The 18,916-nt window shown below is 38.0% G+C and overlaps 1 protein-coding gene across 10 annotated transcripts in view; it reads right to left on the reverse strand.

Annotated features, from left to right (window-relative positions):
- The window catches only part of ANKRD26 (ankyrin repeat domain containing 26), a 113,773-nt gene that overhangs the window by 84,859 nt on the left and 9,998 nt on the right, over positions 1–18,916 (reverse strand). For 7 of the 10 annotated variants that reach the window (XM_019465279.2, XM_053895823.1, XM_053895822.1 and 4 more), the window contains 3 exons: positions 17,809–17,915; positions 13,862–13,932; positions 4,600–4,636 (listed from right to left, as the gene is read on the reverse strand). In XM_019465279.2, the coding sequence (XP_019320824.2) occupies positions 4,600–4,636; positions 13,862–13,932; positions 17,809–17,915 (215 nt within the window). The remainder of the gene's footprint in view (positions 1–4,599; positions 4,637–13,861; positions 13,933–17,808; positions 17,916–18,916) is intronic. The other 3 variants (XM_053895821.1, XM_053895826.1, XM_053895825.1) reach the window with 3 other exon arrangements.

Consider the following 18,916-nt stretch of genomic DNA (forward strand, 5'->3'; position numbering starts at 1 on the left):
AATGACACATTGGATCAGATGGACTTGACAGATATATTTAGAACTCTGCATCCCAAAGCAATAGAATATACTTTCTTCTCAAGTGCACATGCAACATTCTCCAAGATAGATCACATACTGGGTCACAAAACAGCCCTTCATAAGTTTACAAGAATTGAAATTATACCATGCATACTCTCAGACCACAATGCTATGAAGCTTGAAATCAACCACAGGAAAAAGTCTGGAAAACCACCAAAAGCATGGAGATTAAAGAACACCCTACTAAAGAATGAGTGGGTCAGCCAGGCAATTAGAGAAGAAATTTAAAAATATATGGAAACAAACGAAAATGAAAATACAACAATCCAAATGCTCTGGGATGCAGCGAAGGCAGTCCTGAGAGGAAAATACATTGCAATGCAGGCCTATCTCAAGAAACAAGAAAAATCCCAAATACAAAATCTAACAGCACACCTAAAGGAAATAGAAGCAGAACAGCAAAGACAGCCTAAACCTAGCAGAAGAAGAGAAATAAGAAAGATCAGAGCAAAAATAAACAATATAGAATCTAAAAAAACTGTAGAGCAGATCAACGAAACCAAGAGTTGGTTTTTTGAAAAAATAAACAAAATTGATAAACCTCTAGCCAGGCTTCTCAAAAAGAAAAGGGAGATGACCCAAATAGATAAAATCATGAATGAAAATGGAATTATTACAACCAATCCCTCAGAGATATAAACAATTATCAGGGAATACTATGAAAAATTATATGCCAACAAATTGGACAACCTGGAAGAAATGGACAAATTCCTAAACACCCACACTCTTCCAAAACTCAATCAGGAGGAAACAGAAAACTTGAACAGACCCATAACCAGCGAAGAAATTGAATCGGTTATCAAAAATCTCCCAACAAATAAGAATCCAGGACCAGATGGCTTCCCAGGGGAGTTCTACCAGATGTTTAAAGCAGAGATAATACCTATCCTTCTCAAGCTACTCCAAGAAATAGAAAGGGAAGGAAAACTTCCAGACTCATTCTATGAAGCCAGTATTACTTTGATTCCTAAACCAGACAGAGACCCAATAAAAAAAGAGAACTACAGACCAATATCCCTGATGAATATGGATGCAAAAATTCTCAATAAGATACTAGCAAATCGAATTCAACAGCATATAAAAAGAATTATTCACCATGATCAAGTGGGATTCATTCCTGGGCTGCAGGGCTGGTTCAACATTCGCAGATCAATCAACTTGATACATCACATTAATAAAAGAAAAGAACCATATGATCCTGTCAATCGATGCAGAAAAGGCCTTTGACAAAATCCAGCACCCTTTCTTAATAAAAACCCTTGAGAAAGTCGGGATAGAAGGAACATACTTAAACATCATAAAAGCCATTTATGAAAAGCCCACAGCTAACATCATCCTCAACGGGGAAAAACTGAGAGCTTTATCCCTGAGATCAGGAACACAACAGGGATGCCCACTCTCACCGCTGTTGTTTAACATAGTGTTGGAAGTTCTAGCATCAGCAATCAGACAAGAAAAGGAAATCAAAGGCATCAAAATTGGCAAAGATGAAGTCAAGCTTTCGCTTTCTGCAGATGACATGATATTATACATGGAAAATCCGATAGACTCCACCAAAAGTCTGCTAGAACTGATACATGAATTCAGCAAAGTTGCAGGATACAAAATCAATGTACAGAAATCAGTTGCATTCTTATACACTAACAATGAAGCAACAGAAAGACAAATAAAGAAACTGATCCCATTCACAATTGCACCAAGAAGCATAAAATACCTAGGGATAAATCTAACCAAAGATGTAAAAGATCTGTATGCTGAAAACTATAGAAAGCTTATGCAGGTAATTGAAGAAGATATAAAGAAACGGAAAGACATTCCCTGCTCATGGATTGGAAGAATAAATATTGTCAAAATGTCAATACTACCCAAAGCTATCTACACATTCAATGCAATCCCAATCAAAATTGCACCAGCATTCTTCTCGAAACTAGAACAAGCAATTCTAAAATTCATATGGAACCGTAAAAGGCCCCGAATAGCCAACGTAATTTTGAAGAACACCAAAGCAGGAGGCATCACAATCCCAGACTTTAGCCTCTACTACAAAGCTGTAATCATCAAGACAGCATGGTATTGGCACAAAAACAGACACATAGACCAATGGAATAGAATAGAAACCCCAGAACTAGACCCACAAACGTATGGCCAACTCATCTTTGACAAAGCAGGAAAGAACATCCAATGGAAAAAAGACAGTCTCTTTAACAAATGGTGCTGGGAGAACTGGACAGCAACATGCAGAAGGTTGAAACTAGACCACTTTCTCACACCATTCACAAAAATAAACTCAAAATGGATACAGGACCTGAATGTGAGACAGGAAACCATCAAAACCCTAGAGGAGAAAGCAGGAAAAGACCTCTCTGGCCTCAGCCATAGCAATCTCTTACTCGACACATCCCCAAAGGCAAGGGAATTAAAAGCAAAAATGAATTACTGGGACCTTATGAAGATAAAAAGCTTCTGCACAGCAAAGGAAACAACCAACAAAACTAAAAGGCAACCAACGGAATGGGAAAAGATATTTGCAAATGACATATTGGACAAAGGGCTAGTATCCAAAATCTATAAAGAGCTCACCAAACTCCACACCCAAAAAACAAATAACCCAGTGAAGAAATGGGCAGAAAACATGAATAGACACTTCTCTAAAGAAGACATCCGGATGGCCAACAGGCACATGAAAAGATGCTCAACGTCGCTCCTTATCAGAGAAATACAAATCAAAACCACACTCAGATATCTCCTCACGCCAGTCAGAGTGGCCAAAATGAACAAATCAGGAGACTATAGATGCTGGAGAGGATGTGGAGAAATGGGAACCCTATTGCACTGTTGGTGGGAATGCAAACTGGTGCACCCACTCTGGAAAACAGTGTGGAGGTTCCTCAGAAAATTAAAAATAGACCTACCCTATGACCCAGCAATAGCACTGCTAGGAATTTACCCAAGGGATACAGGAGTGCTGATGCATAGGGGCACTTGTACCCCAATGTTTATAGCAGCCCTTTCAACAATAGCCAAACTATGGAAAGAGCCTAAATGTCCATCAGCTGATGAATGGATAAAGAAATTGTGGTTTATATACACAATGGAGTACTACGTGGCAATGAGAAAGAATGAAATATGGCCCTTTGTAGCAACATGGATGGAACTGGAGAGTGTGATGCTAAGTGAAATAAGCCATACAGAGAAAGACAGATACCATATGTTTTTACTCTCATGTGGATCCTGAGAAACTTAACAGAAACCCAAGGGGAAGGGGAAGGAAAAAAGAAAAAAAAGAGGTTAGAGTGGGAGAGAGCCAAAGCATAAGAGACTCTTAAAAACTGAGAACAAACTGAGGGTTGATGGGGGGTGGGAGGGAGGGGAGGGTGGGGGATGGGTATTGAGGAGGGCACCTTTTGGGATGAGCACTGGGTGTTGTATGGAAACCAATTTGACAATAAATTTCATATATTGAAAAAAAAAAAAGCATAAGAGACTCTTAAAAACTGAGAACAAACTGAGGGTTGATGGGGGGTGGGAGGGAGGGGAGGGTGGGGGATGGGTATTGAGGAGGGCACCTTTTGGGATGAGCACTGGGTGTTGTATGGAAACCAATTTGACAATAAATTTCATATACTGAAAAAAAAAAAAAAAAGAAATATCCTCTAAATAGATGCTGAATTTAATTAACGTAACATGGTCTACACCTAGATATCCTTCACTTACAGAAAACTAATTCATCTCAAGAAGAGGAGATACCACTACATCTAAGAACCTGCCTGATTAGATCTTCCTTATGGAAAAGCTGTGATACCATGGCCATAGCTGAGATCCACCCTAAAATCTCTGATGGTAAAAACAAGAGACTAGTTACCACTGCACTAATTACTTCTAGTTATCACTAGTGGTCAAATATATTAGGGCAAATCCTTGGACTCACCTGGTTTCTTAAGAACACTCTAAATTAGAGTTCATACATCATTAATTTTGACATTCTGAGTTGATCTGACTAGGATCTGTATCTTAATCCCAGTGGTGCTGAGGAACCAAAGAATGGATGTGGAAGCTACACAGGCTGACAGGCAAACCCCCGGGTCAGCTACTCATTAACAATGGAATCATGCATGGGTCGAGTAATCAACCTCCGTGAACCACAGCTGCCAAAGTAATAAAAAGTAGGCTACAATAACACAGCTACTTTGCAAAGCTATACAATGACTATATAATTTAACAGATGTTAAGCATATGATACAGTGTCTAGTCCAGGATAGAACACTCAACAAATGCTTTTTTCTCTGCATTCCCTTAGGCAACACATAATTCTCATTTCATTTATATTTTGAGAGAGAATACACAGAGAGAGAGAGAGAGAGAGAGAGAGAGAATAACCCAAGCAGGCTGTCAGCACAAAACCCGACATGGGGCTTGAACTCACAAACCTGAGCTGAAATCAAGAGTCAGACACTTAACCGACTGAGCCACCCAGGTGCCCCAACAAATGTCATTTTTAAAAATCCATAAAAATCCTACCTGGTTAAAGAGTCTTCCTCAGAATTCTTATCTTCTACTAAAGGAAAAAGAAAAATACGTTTTAAATCAACATTAGAAAAAATATAGGAAATTAAAAGTGTACAGCTAATGATTTGTTAAAAAGTATTCCTTTGGGACCACACCTGGAAACCACACTACACTGAATGGTAATTATACCACTGGTAGGCTTAATGCACTAAGAAATCTTACTTTCTCTTCTATACTGACCAAAAGCAAGAATGGTTTTTATCAGAATTTGATACCTACAAGTGAACTGATGTTTACAGTGACCATACCTGACTGACCCTATGACACTGGAGGAAAATGGTATCGTTAGGAGAATGATTATCATAAGCTGACAATGTCAAACTTAAACTAGCATGATTTTTCTGGACTTCCACTACTAGAGGAGTTAAAAGAGAGTATCTTTATTTTGCCGTAACATGGCAGAACTTCCCCAGCTCTTCAGCAGAGACTGTTCAGTTTTAGGATGAAACACCCCTCACAAAGTGTGGTCTATAGCTATTGCACTTTGCAGCATGGCAAAACCATAGCAAACAGACTCTCCCTGGCCTTATTTCCAATGGCAAGGTAAGTAAAGACTCGGGATTCCAGTTTTATAAAGTTCTAACCTCTTGAGACTGTCTCCTTCCATTGCTAGAGAGTCTATCTAGACCCACCATATATCACAGAGGAGGATGATCCCAATGTTAGTGCTATGTAGTGGTTCATGATGTCATTTTTCTCAACCCTCCCCATTAGGTGACACACATCTAAAGAAATCATGCTTTTTTTCATGTAAGGCATATGTCATCAGATCCTCTACTGATGAGCAACAAAACAAAACAAAGAGCAAAGAATATCTTGAATGCCTACATTCAATTACCGGGGAATTTTAATTTTCTAAACATTCAAACATATCCACTGTATGATTCTAACTATATGACACTCTGGAAAGAGCAAGACTATGGAGGTAAGGGTTGGGGTGAATGTAGGGATAAAGGGGCACAGCACAGAGGACTTTTAAGGCAGTGAAACTCTTTCACATGATACCACAAAGGTGGATTCACATCATTATACGTTTGTTAAAACTCATAGAATGTATAACACCAAGGCTGAACACTAATGCAAATTAGAGACTTTGCCTGAAAATGATGAGTTAGTGTCAATATAAAATGCACCACTGTTGTCAGGGTGCCTGGGTGGCTCAGTTGGTTAAGTGTCCAACTCTTGATCTGAGCTCAGGTTATGATCTCACAGTTCATGGGATCAAGTCCTGCATCAGGCTCTGTGCTGACAGCACAGGATTCTTTCTCCCCTCTTTCTCTGCCCCTTGGCTGCTCACACGCATGCACGCTCTCTCGCTCAAAACTAAACAAAGGAACTGAAAAAAAAATACTACTAAAAATGTACCACTGTTGTGCAAGATGTTGACAACAGGGGAGGCTAGGCGTGTAAGGGAGTGTGGTATGGTATATGGAGACTCTCTGTACTTTCTATTATATTTTGCTGTGAACGTAAAACTGCTGTAAAAAATAAGGCTTATTAAATGTAAAAAAAAAAAAAAAAAGGTATCCATTGAAGCTACTCTTACCATATATTAAAGCATGATACAGTCACCCTGAAAATTAAGATAGAGATCAAAGTAACACAATATGGGTACTGTCTCCCAAATTGAAGTATATGAAAATACATAAAGCAAAATACAAAAATACAAAAGTTATTTGTATACTTAGGCAAGAAAACAATTGATGAATATGATCAAATATCTTACAACTATAAACAGGGATTCAGCACTATATGAATCAAACCTGGGTTATCCATATAATTAAGGATTTTATTCTAATTTTAAATCAAAAATCATTATGTTTATCGTATCTAAGAATCACAATGAAAGCTTAATCACATAAAAAAAGATTATAATGACCTAATATTGCCCTAGTAATTTCTGTACAAATACCTACTTCATATGGATGATGAAATTGAAACCAGTACCATGTTATACCATCATATTACTTGCGATTAAAATAAAATTTTAAGACACCACCAAAAATTAAGTTAGGGCTATAATTCCTATGCAGAAAAGATTTCACCCAAGAGGCCAAAGATTGCTACCCTCAGAACATCCTACCTGAATAACTAGCCCTTGGTTGTTACCTGGGATCTTGGATTTAAGGAGGGTTCCCACCATTCCCTAGCAGGTTAAGAGTGGCTCACTGTGCCTAAATGCTGGTACAATCTTATGGCCCTATATTTGATTTCCTTCTGGAAACCTGGAATTTTGGTACATGCTAAGGAGAAGATGCTTATGTGATTAGCATTTGATGAAAACCTCGGGCACTGAGTATCCATAAGACTCCTACTGGCAGACAACATTTCACTTGTGCTGTCCTAATTTGATGCTGGAGGAATTAAGCACATCCTGCTAACTCCACAGAGAAAGGATTCCTGGAAGCCTGCGCTTGGTCTCCTCTGGACTTCACCCCATGCACCTTTTCTCTGTGCTGATTTGCCTTTCTAGCCTGTCCCCATACCAAACCACAGGCATGGGTACAACTACATGCTGAGTTCTGTGAGCTCTTCTAGTGAATAATCAAATCTGGGTGTCGTTGGGGTGCCTCTGACACAACTGCGTTATATGAAATTTTTATTATTTAGGTTGATGTCTTATACATGGTTACAGTCAGAAGGTTATTTCACAGAATACTTTTCCTGGAATCTCTTTTTCTTGGTACTTGCCTTGAAAATTCCTACATTCCTATATATCCATTTGAAGAAAGGTATAAAAGGAATAGATGAAATAATGATGTCAGAAAGTGTGAAACAAGCAACAATCCTATTTTACTCAGGGGAAAAAAAAAGAGAATCCTGATGATTGCCACTATGTTCTACCATATAAAAGTTCCTCTCAAATATGAAAAATCAGTTAATTTTCTCCAACTAACTAGGACTTAGTTCATTTTTCTGGCAGCTAGGAATCAAAGAAGTAACAGGGATTGTTCTAGAAAAAACATAACTATCAGAGTATGAAAACATACTACTGATTATAGGTTTTTGTTTCTTTTCCTTGATTTCTTAGAAAATTAAAGATATAGTTCATCTATTAAAGGCAGTTATTGCCAAAATAATCAAAGTCAAAATTACTGCATCCAAATTGTCAGATGAATTATCCACTCCACCCTGAAAAGAGGAGATTTGAGAATTAAAGATCAATAGGACCCATTTGGGGGAAGGCAAAGTGAGTTATCTTATATATAACTGGTTCAAAACTTGGTATTCCACAGGAGTACTGATGCATAGGGGCACTTGTACCCCAATGTTTATAGCAGCACTCTCAACAATAGCCAAATTATGGAAAGAGCCGAAATGTCCATCAACTGATGAATGGATAAAGAAATTGTGGTTTTGGGGCGCCTGGGTGGCTCGGTCGGTTAAGCGTCCGACTTCGGCTCAGGTCATGATCTCATGGTCTGTGGGTTCGAGCCCCGCGTCGGGCTCTGTGCTGACAGCTCAGAGCCTGGAGCCTGTTTCGGAGTCTGTGTCTCCCTCTCTCTCTGACCCTCCCCCGTTCATGCTCTGTCTCTCTCTGTCTCAAAAATAAATAAACGTTAAAAAAAAAAAAAATTTAAAAAAAAAAAAGAAACTGTGGTTTATATACACAATGGAGTACTACATGGCAATGAGAAAGAATGAAATATGGCCCTTTGTAGCGACATGGATGGAACTAGAGAGTGTGATGCTAAGTGAAATAAGCCATACAGAGAAAGACAGATACCATATGTTTTCACTCTTATGTGGATCCTGAGAAACTTAACAGAAACCCATGGGGGAGGGGAAGGAAAAAAAAAAAAAAAAAAAAAGAGGTTAGAGTGGGAGAGAGCCAAAGCATAAAAGACTCTTAAAAACTGAGAACAGGGGCGCCTGGGTGGCGCAGTTGGTTAAGCGTCCGACTTCAGCCAGGTCACGATCTCGCGGTCCGTGAGTTCGAGCCCCGCGTCAGGCTCTGGGCTGATGGCTCGGAGCCTGGAGCCTGTTTCCAATTCTGTGACTCCCTCTCTCTCTCTGCCCCTCCCCCGTTCATGCTCTGTCTCTCTCTGTCCCAAAAATAAATAAAAAACGTTGAAAATTAAAAAAAAAAAAAAAAACTGAGAACAAACTGAGGGTTGATGGGGGGTGGGAGGGAGGGGAGGGTAGGTGATAGGTATTGAAGAGAGCATCTTTTGGGATGAGCACTGGGTGTTGTATGGAAACCAATTTGACAATAAATTTCATATATTAAAAAAATAAAATAAAATAAATAAAAACTGATAGACTCAAAAAATAAATAAATAAACCAATGGATGCTTTGTTTAAAAAAAAACAAACACTTGGTATTCCAATTGGCCATATATTCTTGTTAAGTCACAGCTTACCAATTTCTGAAAAATATATTAAAGCAGTTCACATTAAAACTGTACCCAATAAAAATTTCTACCTGACAATCCAGAAAATGCTTTCAATCTTGACAGACCATCATCACTGACACTATCACTATCACTGTGTGTACAGGTAGAAAGTCGTTTCGCATAAGAAACTCATAAAATATGACACAAACTTTAGATTAGGTAGCCCATTGCCTTAGAAGGAAATATACATATATGTTAAACATGCATATGGTAGAAATGTATTCTAATAGTAGTAGATTCCAAGACAATTTTCCTTAGAGCTTTCTTTAGGGATGAAATTCAGAAAGGGAGACTAAAAGGAGAGATATCAGAAGAAGGCAAATCAAAAGAAAATAGAGACAGCACTAACAAAATACAGTCAGGTATTCAAACATAACAAAAAAGACACAAGCGAAAATAATCCTGTATTGACTTTTTTACCGACATCACTAGAATTCCCAAACTAATGAGAACTAGTAGATTCAGCGCATCACCTGACATTTTCTCCTTGTTATGGTATTAGTTTTCTGCAATAACATATTGACACGAGGTCAGTTTCTCCAATCTGCTGCTCTGGAAACTATTTCTGATCAAAACTTAAAACTATTAAAAATACAGCTGCATCGTGATTCCATTCCAGAGACAGGGCCTGACAGTGGCTTCCAGCTGTTGCTGCCAGATTTTTGTTTCAGTATTCATCCAGAAGAGTTCATCAAGGACTTGAGGAAAACCTCAAATACTCCCACAAGAAACAGGTAAGAACGACAACACTTTTCCTCACACTTGACTCCTAGGTTTTGACAATTATGGAAAAATGCTGGGCAAGTATACTCACCAGGCTAGATCATTTTCCCTTGACCCTGCCTGGGTAGGTGTTGCATTTACAAAAAGTTAGATAGGACCTTAGCTGATATGTTATTTTTCCATATTTGGACACAGAAAGTACCAATCACAGAAATAAAAGACCTTACAACTCAAAAATTGTTCTTTTGAAAAGATTACCACCAGAGAACTTGTAAAAGTTAAATCCAACTTTCTTTGTAGCAATTTGATAAAAATATTCCTCCTTGAAATTTTAAAAAATTTTTTCAACATCACTTCCTCTAATTCCTCGCCTTTTTCCCTAGCACTCCTCAGTCTTCTTTACTAACTGCCATTCTTCCATCCATCCTCTCTAAATTGGTATTCCCAGGGCTTGTTCACTGGCCTTCTCATTCTACATGTTCTCCATCATGGACAAGCTCAACCTTTATCCAAGCTATGACTGTGCCTAACAATTCTAAGCAGATTATTTCAAATGTGCACCTCCAATCTTGAAGGCCTATCTCCAGCTGGAAACTCCTATTATTCAATTATCCAATTACTGAGAATATCCTACATGGAAATTCCATCAAATTCAACATATACAGAAAATTACTGGTCTTCCTCATTCCTGCTGCTCTCCTCTGTTCATCTGATAAAGTCCTACTCATTCTTCACGTCCAATTTAAATGCTAGCGCACAACCTGGAAACCTCTGAATCTTCTGAGAGTTCTCTCTCACCCCCTAACTTTTTATATTCAAGAATCACAAATTCGTATTAACTATACTCTTTCTGTCTCTGCTTTATCTTTCCCCTGCCACTGCCCTAGTCAAACATGAGTTCTTAACTGATGATTTTCACAGGGGAAAAAAAAAAGCCACCAAATATTACTGTTATTTCTTAAATGAATAAAAAAATTTTTAAGCAAAACAAATGAGAAAGACACAAAGCCCAGAAAAAAGATTTTTTTTAGTGGAATAAATTGAACCCCCTGACGTTTTCAACATAGACAGCTGAAAGTTTCATAATGGACTAATACCAGGCTAAGAAAACAAGAGCTTCCTTTGCCTCCCAGTGTCTTTATGTGGTTTCCTATAATCTATCCTCCATATGAGGGTTCAGCAAACTACGGCCACAGGCCAAATCCAACCTGCCATCTGGTTCTGTAAATAATGTTTTATTGGAGCATAGTCCCATGTCTTCACTTACATATTGCTACGGCTGCTTTCACACTACAAGGGCAGAGCTGAGAGACCACATCACCTAAAATATTCACTGGCTCTTTAGGAAAAAGGCTTGGTGATCTGTATTTTATGCCATAACCAGAGTGTCCTAACCCAAATCTAATCTTATTAGTCTTCTGCTTCAAATTCTCCAAAACCCCTGCATCAAATACTGCTGGCTCCCTCCCTAAGATCCATTCCATATTCTTCATTCTTGCTAGAGAATCACAACTTTATTTGGATATTCATTGTCTCAATACACAAAGAAGGTGGCCTCACCCTGGCTTCAAAGAGAAAGGATTATTCTAAGCTAATCACAGTACCTGATTTACCAGGGACCAGTTTAGGAATGAGTATGTGATGTAACCCAGTCTTTAAAATGTTAGAGGAAGTCTACCGCAAGCCTCTTCCTAGTTAAAAGAAACACATAAAGAAAAGCAGTCCTTCCCTCCCACTGGATGTTGCCATGTGAGAATATGATACCTGGAGCTGTTGCTAATTAGCCACCCCAGAAAGGAGAAATAAAAATACCACCAACTCCAAAACTGAACAAGAGACGACTGGCATCCTGATGACATCACTGAACCATCAAAACATTTCTGGTTCCTACTGTTTTAGTCACTGTTAGAAGTCACCTATTATTTGCCGCTAAAAGCATTCTACCGAAGAAACTTCCCAAGGCCTATCAGGTAAGATCTACTTCTTTCTATAGCACTGACAAACTTCCATAAGCTTGTCTTACCTAGGTATTCACCTCATTCCCAACCATTCCCATAGCACACTTTTTATACCAGCAACACCCAACTGCTCATAAATCCTGCAAAGTTCACTCGTACACCTTAGACTTTGCACTGCTGTGTACTCCACCAAACACGTAATCATGATAGATGCTACTCCTGCGAAACAATGTCATTCTGCCTCTTTACCTGGCAAACTTACTACTCACTCTGCACGCTTACCTTAGATTCTACCCAGTTTTTTAAAACTCTAATCCCTCACCGTGAACTTACGGTAACTGGAACAAATGCCAATAAAAAATAACAATGATAATTATAAGCTCTATGAGACTCTGTCACCTAGTAACCACTAAATAGACTAAATAATGAAATTGACAGTGATAATAACAAACTCCTGGAGTGTAGAGACTGTTTTTTGAGTGTTTGTAGTCTACAACAACAGAAAACACTTAGAGGCTAAAAGGCACTTAATAGTTATTTGTTAACTGGACAAATGAAAATGAATAAAAATGTTTTCTTTGAAAACTATTTTTAAAAAAGCCACAGAAATTTTTCTGTTTAAGAAACCACAGGAACAGCTCTATTCTATTATGACCACCTTAATGATCAAAACGCTGTCTGTTCTATCTTTGCCTTTCCTGTAACTTCCAAAACTAACCTACAGAAGTTCTTTGGTAACAGTCTACCAAGTTAAAGCTTTCTTCATACTTTTCAGATTATACAATGCACTAGGTGCCACATCTGGGAGCAACAGTAGCATTTTTGGTATTGTGAAACATTTTTGTGATTTTATTACATTTCTTGAGCCCAAGTTGCCCTATTTCAATACTTACTAAGATAATCTTTTGAATAATGGCAACAGACTATCTTATAATAATAAAATGACAGCGTCATGACAATTATCCAACAAACTGACAAAAACATTGTTCTAATGAAGTCAACATATCTCACTCTGGATTTGTTGTTGTTGTTTTTAAATGTTTATTTTGAGAGAGACAGAGCATGCATGTACAGGGGAGGGGCAGAGAGAGAAGGAAAGGGAAAATCCCACGCAGGCTCTGAACTGTCAGCAAAGAGCCCAACAGAGAAGTCTGACACAGGACTCCAACTCACCAACTGTGAGATGATGACCTGAGATGAAATCAAGAGTTGGACACTTAACCGACACAGCCACCCAAGCGCCCCCTCATTGTTTTGATTTGCGGAATGAAGTTGATAATGGTGAGACCTTGATGACACAAAATGTGAAATAACCTATGCTTCTCAACAAGGCATTGCTTTTCTTCTGTACTATTGGCAGCTATCTGTAAAAAACAATTTCATTGGCATTGCTGCACACTAGCTAAGTTTTGCAGTTCTTATTATTTGCCATTTGTTTACAGTACCAGAAAAGTACTGTAGAATTCCCAGTTTTAAGGAATGGTTCATTTTTTAAAGAGACAAATCACTAGGTAATAATATTTACTAAATATAATCCATTTGTAAACATTACATAAAACATCCATTTTTATAGCAAGTGCCATTTGTTACAATATGTTTATGGAGGAAACATAAAAGATATTAACTTAAAAATCTTTTTTCTTTGGGCACCTGGGTGGCTCAGTTCGTTAAGCATCTGACCTTGGCTCAGGTCATGATCTCGCAGCTCATGAGCTCAAGCCCCACATCGGGCTCTCTGCTATCAGTGGTGGAGCCTGCTTTGGATCCTCTGTCTACCTCCCTCTGCCTCCCTCCTGCTCACTCTCTCTCTTTCTCTCTCAAAATTAAATAAACATTTTTTAAAAATATGTTTTTCTTATTTACACAAAGATATCATATGGTATTTTAGGGGTCATGACTAAAATAATGAATTTCTTTTCAGATAATACAGCCTCATATTTTCAATTACCTATAGTTAACTTCTTAAATAATTCTGAACATTAGACTATAAAGAAAGAAATTAAGAAAGAAAACAATACACATGCAATTTACACATTGGTGTTTTTTTCTTCATTGTTCTTTCATTATCAAAACTTCCTAATTCTGACTTTACCTATGTTAGGACCACCAAGAGCAATTCACTATGTAAAGTCTTACCTGGACTGCTATTTTGCAAAGAATTTTTAAGCATGATTTCTTCTTTATGTCTGCAAATTATTTCGTAATTGCTATGTATAAAAAAGGGTGATAAATAATATTACTATTGTAATACTGATATGAAAAACATTTACCAAATATATCAAATTCTTAGAGTATTTCAAATAATATCAGAGCAAATACCAAAACTTGGAATTACCCCATATACTTCAAATTTGTACGTTCTATACACTTTTCATTAAGTATGTACTTAAAGAAGAAAAAACAGTAAGATGAACGAGTCATGAATTCAGGGCATTATAGCTTAGTAAATTAGAATTAGTTTGCCAGGGGCACCTGGGTGGTTAAGCATCCAACTTCAGCTCAGGTCATGATCTCACAGTTTATGGGTTTGAGCCCTGCATCGGGCTCTGTGCTGATAGCTCAGAGTCTGGAGACTGCTTCGGATTCTGTATCTCCTTCTCTCTCCACAACCACCCCAAGCTCACACTCTGTCCCTCTCTATCAAAAGTAAATAAACCTTAAAAAAATAATAATAATAATCAGAATTAGCTTGCCATTATGGAAAGTGTTTTGACTCAGAAGTCCTAGCTCTATAACCAATAGCTATTTGTTCTTGGATAAGCCACTTCTCTTTGGCTCAAAATCTTCCTCTATAAAACAAGTATATTACTGCCATATTTTACAAAGTTGATAAAAGGATTTAATAAGATATTACACCCAAAACATGGCCTCTCAGGCAAGGTGATTGATGCTCATTACTCTGGGAAGGGCAATATGAAACCTTCCATGACCTCAGAAAAGATGCTCCACAGGATTTAAAGCAGGGGTACAGGGGGTGCAGGGACTCAGTAAGTTGAGCATCCAGCTCTTGATCTCAACTTGGGTCTTGATCTCAGGGTCATGAGTTTGAGCCCCATGTTAGGCTCCGTGCTTTTTTAAAAAAAAAAAAAAAAAAAGGCAGGGGTACAGATCTAACAAAGGAGAAAGGGAAGTCCGATCTCTTCCTGCAGCATTATTTGAACATCTCTGACAGCTTAGAATGGTCCCAACTAACATCTTCTGGCAAAAAAAGAGAAACAAGATCCTCAGAGGGTAACTCATAATGAAAGTCTAGGCTAAGATATGGGTTCCACATAAGGTTTTTGAGTGTGTAGGGAAAGGGGTGTATGGTTAAAGCCAGGAGGCCCAGCTGCCAGAACAGGGTGCTGGTGCTTTGGGATAGCTGCTGAGCGTTTGTGCTGCATGTGCAGTGAACAAAAGAAACTTTGTAACTTTGAAATCTAAGTGTGGATCACCATGAAGACTGAAAAATCTGGATCAGCAAGGGAATCCTGGGAGCAAAGGTCAATCACGACCAGACTGCAGCACCAGTTTCAACAGCAATGCCGCAGCAACAGAATCAAAGGGAACAGTAGAATGATCAGGATGTTCTTTTTTCCCCTCCCTACGACTTGTGAAAGAGGACTGTCTCTTTGGTCTTAGGGTGCTCCTTTGGTTCTTGGAAAATTCAAGGGAGAGAGTACAGGAGATAGCTCTCAAAGGAAAGTACAGGGTTTTCCACACAACTGAACATTTCAAGACCCAAGTTACTAGTTAGAAAACACAGAGATGTAACATTATTTGTACCCCATGCATAGGGGTTATACTTGAAATGAAAGGGGTAAGGTTAGGATCCTTAAGGATAAAGGTCTCAAAAGTCCTGAGATAAAGAATCCTGCACACATTTCTACTTCCAACTAGTCTAGTCCTTTGCTTGATTTCTGGCTAATGTTGTGGACTAACCAACTGCCATTCCAAAACTGCCTGACCAAACTACGAAATCCCATTTGTTACGTACGAAGTTAACAGTTAAATTATTTTAAACCTCAGTTTAGTAATTTTAGCATTTTAATACAAACACAGATTAAAACCCTTACTATAAGCATATTCATCTGCAATCCATGCATATACATCTTGAGGAAAGGGATCAATACCTTGCTGAAGAAGAAGCCTGACTACATTTGTTGATTCATAATTTACAGCAAGCATGAGGGCTGGTCTAAAATAACAGAGATAACTTCACTCTTAGGAATTTAGTTATTTAAACAACTAATTTCGATATACTTTATCAGGTTAATATCTTGCCTGTCTGTTCAGAAGCAACCATTTACATGTTCAAGTGTTCATCTTTGTAAATTATCTCCAAGACTAAAATGAAGGGACAAAAGGGAGCTTCTTGTCCCACTTGGGTAATGTATTATAGAGTTGCTAATTTAAAGTCCTTTGATAAACAAGAAACTATGTGGAGGTCACTTATCTGAATAGGTAAAGATTTTAAAAAAGAATTCCCCATGTCTTCCTTAATCTGATACAGTGCACTTCAAAGCCATCTAGAGGTCAAGTAAGTATAAAAACTATCTACAGGTTTAAAATGATAATATTTTAATGTGAATGCTAATAAAATAGGCATAATTATAGTTAACAATGCTGATAAGCATATGGCAGGCACTAAATTAAATGCTATGTATATAAAATATAGTTTACACAAACCACCCTTGAAGGATGTATTATTATCCTCCTTTTCATATCAGGAAACATATTTAGTGATGACACGTAATGCTCCCAAGGTCACAACACCTAGCAAGTAGGAAAGCTATGAATAAACCTAGTCTTGTGTGAATCTAAGGCACATCTCTTTCTTCTTTATCACCCACCTGTAACTTATCCTCATTAAAGGAAAAGTCTATTCAGTTAAAGCTACCTTTCATCTTTCTATGCATACCAATTAAAAGTAAAATTAAAAAATACATACTGGACATGAAAAAGGATAAAAACTGATGAGCCTATAGTATCCAGTAATAGTAATTAATCATCACTTAGAGACCATCTAACGACAACAGTATTCCTCAAAAAAAAAAAAAAAAAAAAAAGGCAATTTAAAGCAGAGTGATCCAAAAGATAAAACAACTCCTATTTATGTTTAACATGCGTCTTTTTTTTTTTTTTTTTTTAACATTTATTTGCTTTTGAGAGACAGAGCACAAGCAGGGGAGAGGCAGAGAGAGACAGGGATACACAGAATACGAAGCAGCTCCAGGTTCTGAGCTGTCAGCACAGAGCCCTACGTGGGGCTCAAACCCACAAACCATGAAATCATGACCTCAGCCAAAGTCACAGACTTCACCAACTGAGCCACCCAGGCACCACAATATACATCTTTGAAGGAAAAATATATATGAAGTAGAAGTTCTTTTTAGTTTATTTATTACTTATTTTGAAAAAGAGAGAGAGTGCACTCGAGAGTGTGGGCGAGGGGCAGAGAGAGAAAGAGAGAGATTGAGAATCCTAAGCAGGCTCTACACTGTCAGCACAGAGCCTTATGTGGGGTTCGAACCCATGAACCATATGATGATCACCTGAGCCAAAGTCAGATGCATAACCAATTGAGCCACCCAGGCACCTCTATGAAGTGAAGTTTATAAAATACCATAAAAAGATTAAGAAGTCCAATATTGTGTCATAAAGTAAACTAACAGTTGAGAGTCCACCCTTTATAAAATTAATATGAAATCCCTTTAGTTAACACAAAATCATGTGGAAAAAAAAAAAAAAACATTGCAGGGGCAACTGGGTTAAGCATCAGACTCTTGATCTCAGCTCGGGTCTTAATCTCAGAGTCATGAGTTCAGGCCCAGTGTTGGACTCCACGCCGAGCATGGAACCTATTTAAAAATAAACACTGCAAATGACGTTAGTCAACATTATCAAGGAATATGAATTCCTGCTATATCCTGTTCTTCATGTTGCCCAGTCAGAATAATTGCTTTCTGCCTAACTGTTGATGTGTTGACATTTTTCACTATATAATTATAAATTAATCTTTTTCTTCTTAAGTTAATCTTCCTGACTTGAATAATTATTACCACTCTAGAACAATACTAAGGTTTAAAAGAAAACTACTGCACCTTTTTAATTTATCAACTGCATGTATATTTGCTGCCTTTTCTATTAAAAATTCCACTATTTGCTGTTTGTTTTCATTTACAGCAACTAGAAGTGGTGTGAAGTTATCCTGTAAAAGAGCAAAAACAATTTATAATTTACAAAATTACATATTTCCATACCGAATTTTAAAACTTACAAAAGATCCTCTAAACTTAAACATATAATACAAAAAGTAAATACAAAATGGCCTCTTCCTTCCCACCCCTGTGCTTTCACCTGCTGCTGCTTCTCTTTAAAATAGCCCTCCTCCACTGGGGCACCTGGGTGGCTCAGTTGGTTAAGTGACCAACTGCGGCTCAGGTCATGATCTCATGGTTTGTGAGTTTGATCCCTGCATTGTGCTCTATACTGACAGTGCACAGCCTGGAGCCTGTTCCAGATTCTGTCTCCCTCTCTTTCTCTCTGCCCTCCCTCCCTTGCTCGCACTCTCCCACTCTCTCTCAAAAAGAAACAAACATTTAAAAAAATGTTTTTAATAAAATAGCCCTCCTCCACCTTCTTCAACAGATTATATGCAGTCATGCCCCCAAACTCACTTCAAACCCTGACTGGTTCCAAGATCTTTGTTTGTATTGTTCCTATTATTGTGCTGTAGTTATTGTTAGGCAAAATATAAATCAGAAATAAAAATATAATAGCTTATCAATAAAAATTCGAATACTGGTTTATACAGATCATTTTTAGCATAATGAAAGCTACTACATTATTTGCATTTTTAGGGATCAATGCTGAGGAGAAAGATAATACTGTCTGCAATAGGCATAATCTATTCAACTATTACCATGATTAATCTAATATGCTTTGCAAATATTCCAATAGGAATACGATTATTTACAGTACACATAAGGAAAGTGTTTTTTTGAAACCAACTTATGGGGCACCTGGGGGGCTCAGTCAGTTAAGAGTCCAACTTTGGTTCAGGTCATGATCTCATGATTTGTGAGTTCAAGCCCTGCACTGGGCTCTAAGCTAACAGCTCAGCCTGGAGGATTCTGTCTGCTGGGATTCTGTCTGCCTTTCTCTCTGCCCCTCCCCCACTCATGCTCGCGCTCTCTCTCCTTCATAAAT

This window comes from Panthera pardus, unplaced genomic scaffold (assembly GCF_024362965.1).
Source record: "Panthera pardus isolate Hobbes unplaced genomic scaffold, ASM2436296v1 HiC_scaffold_6, whole genome shotgun sequence".
NCBI classification, from domain to species: domain Eukaryota; kingdom Metazoa; phylum Chordata; class Mammalia; order Carnivora; family Felidae; genus Panthera; species Panthera pardus.